The sequence below is a fragment of the Acomys minous genome (assembly GCF_964271855.1).
Source record: "Acomys minous genome assembly, chromosome: 3".
Classification (NCBI taxonomy): domain Eukaryota; kingdom Metazoa; phylum Chordata; class Mammalia; order Rodentia; family Muridae; genus Acomys; species Acomys minous.
Genome location: NC_140485.1, coordinates 36,301,634 through 36,306,254, shown reverse-complemented (window position 1 = coordinate 36,306,254; position 4,621 = coordinate 36,301,634). Strand labels below are relative to the sequence as shown.

The 4,621-nt window shown below is 45.0% G+C and overlaps 1 protein-coding gene across 1 annotated transcript; it reads left to right on the top strand.

Moving 5' to 3' along the window:
• The first annotated feature begins 80 nt into the window (after nucleotides 1-80).
• NOP10 (NOP10 ribonucleoprotein) lies at nucleotides 81-832 on the top strand. The gene is made up of 2 exons (XM_084775934.1): nucleotides 81-228; nucleotides 471-832. Exons 1-2 carry the CDS (start codon nucleotides 175-177, stop codon nucleotides 609-611), a joined length of 195 nt encoding a protein of 64 aa, XP_084632060.1. The 5' UTR covers nucleotides 81-174; the 3' UTR covers nucleotides 612-832.
• The last annotated feature ends 3,789 nt before the right edge of the window (nucleotides 833-4,621 follow it).

The window sequence follows — 4,621 nt, the reverse complement described above, 5'->3', positions numbered from 1 at the left end:
TCACTCGGATATGACTGGGGAAATGGACTACATTTCCCGGCATGCCATAAAGAGACTTCCGGCTAGACTGGAAGTTTTTTTTTTTTTTTTTTGGCGAAATTCATTGAGGCGGTGTACTCCGGCGAAACACGGCTGGCGGTAGGCAGACTGTCGTCTTTCGGCTGAAGTGTAGTCATGTTTCTCCAGTATTACCTCAACGAGCAGGGAGATCGCGTCTATACCCTAAAGGTAAGGGAATGAAACAGCTGTATATCGGAAGAACAAGAAACTTAGGTGGGAGGAGTGGTTGTTGGAACCGGCCACCGGCCTGCGCAGCTCGGTACACGGAGCCATGTGGAGCCAAAACGTGGTAGATACCGGCAGCGCGCGGCCGTCACATCCCTGACTTCAGGTTTCCCATTTTTCTTGTTGCTCCTTCCTGTCACACCGCTCATATATTGAGATCATTTTATTTTTTTTTTCTTGAGCAGAAATTTGATCCTATGGGACAACAGACCTGCTCTGCCCATCCTGCTCGGTTCTCCCCAGACGACAAGTACTCAAGACACCGAATCACTATCAAGAAACGTTTCAAGGTTCTCATGACCCAGCAACCGCGTCCTGTCCTCTGAGGGTTCGTTGATCTCTTGTGCTGCCCGGCCCCAGGCCGATTAACAGTAACCAAAGGCGACAGTTCGTGAGCCGTGAAGCCTTGCCATGCTGTGGAACTCTATCTCACTACGTGGTTGAGTCTGTAGTGATGGGCATCGCCAGTAAAAGGAGCAATTTTAGCCTTTTTTTCCTTTCATGTTTTGACTTACTGCCAGGTTATTAAAGATACAATGACTTGAAAGTTCGTTTTGTGTGTTGTTGGAGGAAAATGTGTGTGTGTGTGTGTGTGTGTGTGTGTGTGTGTGTGTGTGTGTGTGTGTGTGTAGCACCATTTGGTAGTACAAGGCCACTTGAGGAAAATCTTAAGTTCTCACTGTAGCAGTAGAGCCGTGGGAGGTGATAGGGTGTCGGCAAAGAAAAGCTGAAAAAGGCTATTACTAGGGTCAGCATTTGCTGAGAAAATACTGTCTGAAGTAAATTGTGGCCCCTTTAACATTCTGAAGTCCTCAAAGTGTAGTAATACAAAGTAAAGATTGAACTGAAAGGGGACTGGTGCTGTTTCCCCCTCTTACTGTAAGGAGCGAAGGCACCCAACTTGTTCAGTCCTCTGTTTTTCTTCTTTTTAAGGGGTTGGTAGTAGAGCTTCTTAATAAACACGCAGTGTTTGTTCAGCTGTCGTAAGTGGGAAAGTTATTGACCAAACTTACTGTCCTGGAAATATACCCACTCCTCTTTCTCTCGAGATAGCTTACATAGATAACCCTTCATCTATATTCTCTTTTGGCAGCTAGAGGCAATGTGGGATGCCCCACAGATCTTAATTTAGAAGAGGTATTAGAGATTCAAGAAAGGATTTCTTGGAGCCAGGAGTGGTGGTGCACACCTTTAATCCCAGGCAGGATCGATGTGAGTTCCAGGCCAGCCTGGTCTACAAAGCGAGTCCAGGACAGGCAAGGCTACAGAAAGAAACCCTATCTCAAAACACATTTTTTTTTTTTGTTTTCCAATCTAGTGTTTAATATATATATAATTTTTAAATAGAAGTTTTAGGATTTTAGCCAGTACCATGGGATAAGCATTTATGTAGACCAGGACAGCCTTGAACTCAGAGAGATCCAAGTGCTGGGATTAAAGGCGTGTACCACCACGCCCACCAACCTAAGTAATTTTCCCCCCAATTTGACAGGGTTTTTCTGGTATAGCCCCAGCTCTCCTGGAACTCATCCTGTAGACTAGGCTGGCCTTGAACTCAGAGATCCACCTTCCTCTGCCTCCCTAGTGCTGGGATTAAAGGCTTTCTCCAGGATGCTAGGATAACCTAAGCGATTTTTAATTTAGTTACTTCATATTAGAGTGATGGTGAGTAAAATATTGTATTCAGGAATTTAAGAGGCTAGTTGGCCTCTTCCTCTCCTTGTCAAGTTAACCCGCTCACTAAACAGTCTTCTCATTCCTGGGTTGTGTCATTGGATCTGAACGTGTTTATGCTTACTGCCACTAATTTTTTTTTAAAAGAAGTATTTATTTTATCTGTGTTTAGAGAGACAGAAAATACACACACATATAATTTTTTCCTTCCAGTAATTTTATTTCTCAGCCCATTCATGGACACTGCTTTTAGTATTGTATGTGAGAGATTTTAAAGACTAAATCATATTAAGGATAAAGAAATGTTAAAAAATGCTTCCAATGACTGGAAAAAGGATCTACTCTGAAATTTTCTGTTTTGTTGTGGGTTGCCGTTTATTGCATTGGTTTGGGATAACAAATGTGCCTGACCCTGGAAGGTTTCTTTCTTTCTTTCTTTTTTTTTCTCCAGACAGGGTCTCTAGAGCTGGTTGCCCTGCATTTCTGCCTACCTCTGCCTACTGAGTGCAATGTTAAAGGCCATATACCAGCCCGTGGCAGTTTCTTTTTCTTTTTTTTGTTTTTTTGTTTTTTTTTGTTTTTTTGAGACAGGGTTTCTCTGTGTTAGTCTTGGCTGTCCTGGACTCGCTTTGTAGACCAGGCTGGCCTCGAACTCACAGCAATCCGCCTGCCTCTGCTTCCCGAGTGCTGGGATTAAAGGCGTGCGCCACGACGCCCGGCTCTGTGGCAGTTTCTTAACCACCAAGTCAGTGAAGTATTTCCATTGTTAGCATTTATTCTATACCACCAGCTGTGCAGAGCAAAATAACAAGACTACAGCCTGGAAATAGTACTAGTCAATAGGGAAGGGAAAAGGAAACTGTCCTGAATCTAGCAAGGACTCAAAAGATCCCCTGGATATATTAACACCTGAAACAGTGCCTTTAGGGAGCTTGATTATCAGTGTTTGGAGGCAAGAAGACCCATAAGAGTGAGGTAAGTAGATGCAAAAAGACTGACATGTGACAGAGAACACAACTCGTACAAAATGGCAGCATATCTTCGTAAAGTCTGAAGTCTGAATGAACGGCAAGCGTGCCTTCGACAGCAGAGTCACAAGGAGATGGATTTCTTCAAAAACAGTTGTTAAGTTTGAATCAAGAGGCCTGGCCTAGGCCCTGGGGGGGGCGGTGGCACACACCTGTAATCCCAGCATTCTGAGAGGCAGAGGCAGGCAGATCCCTGAGTTTGAAGCCAGCCTGGTCTACAAAGCAAGTCCAAGATGGCCAAGGCTACACAGAGAAAACCCTGTCTCTAAACAGGGAAAACAACAGAAGAGCCATAGGATGTAAAGAAACAGGCTGGATATGGTGGGTGCCTATAAGCCTCAAATACGGAGAAAGAGGCAGCAGGATCCCTGTGAGCTCCAGGCAAGCCCAGGCTCTGTAGCTCTTCCTTGTATCAGAAAACCCAAAGGGGGCTGCTACTGGATCCTCTGTATGGCTTTGGGCATGTTAGATCCAGTTTGGTGGCACTTCCTGTAATTTCAGCAGACCTGGGTTCAGGCCCTGGAGCACACAAATAGGACTCTTGTATAGGTTCATGCCCCCAAAAGTTAAGTGTGCTTTTTTAAAAAAGTTTTTTAACCCTGCCCTAACCCCCACTGATGAAGACAGAATCTAGGGCTTTGAATATGTCAAATGCCCTATCCAAGAGCTATACAATTTTACATTTTAATAGGAATTTCATTATATTCCCAGCTATTTAACTAGACTGGGAATGGTCATTGATCAAAGGGAATTTCCAGACCCGGGAAATTCTGACCCATGACTTAATTTAAAAAAGAAAAAAGAAAAGTGTACCACTTCCGCAGTGCCAGCAGAGGTCAGATTCCTTAGAACTGGAGTTACAGGCAGTTATGAGCCACGTGTGAGACCTGGAAACCTAGGGTCTTTTTCAAGGGCAGTAAATGCTTCTAAGGCTGAGTGGTCTCTCTAGCCTCCTGACCATTTATGCTGATTTAAACCATTTGCACTTAGGAATAACCAAGGACCTGGGCGAGGCTCCAGCTAGTTTCTGCATTTTGATCAAACTCAAAGCAAGTTTTCAAACGAAACATTGTTGAACTGAATTTTATTAAATACCATGACACATTAAAACACTAAATGTTCGAGTGATAGTAAAGTAGGCCAAACAGTGGAAATGAAGCGGATACCTCAATGCCTTCTGCGTGTCTGTATAGTCTCTTTAATGGACGATTAAGCCTGGCTGGCGATTTTCAGAAGGACAAGAAGGGGAACTGTAGCCTACACTGAAGATAAACACATAGCTGTTTTAGAAAAGACGTCTGAAATTTTACAGAGGTCACATCTAGAGTAAATAGATATGGTAATGGGAGGTTTGGGTACGAGACAGTTAAGGTTTCCAGAGGACAATCTAGTTAGAGATGACCCTTGCGGTGCCGGGGTTATTGGGCATTGACTGCCTCTGAGCTGCATGCAGCACAGATGACACAAGAGAAGAAGCATCCTGCCACAAACGTTCAGACAGACCCCGGGGCCCCTTCCGACTGCAGTTCCCGTCAGGCTCTTCGTGAAAGCCGCCGGCCCGCGCACGCGCGCTGCATCTGTCTCGGCGCTGCAGACTCGGGGCGGGGCTGCTGGTGCCCGCGGGACGGCGCCGC

Coding starts and splice junctions, on each gene's coding strand:
- NOP10 (XM_084775934.1), top strand. CDS start 175: ATGTTTCTCCAGTATTACCTCAACGAGCAGGGAGATCGCGTCTATACC. Junction 229..470: donor ATCGCGTCTATACCCTAAAG/GTAAGGGAATGA, acceptor TTTCTTGAGCAG/AAATTTGATCCTATGGGACA.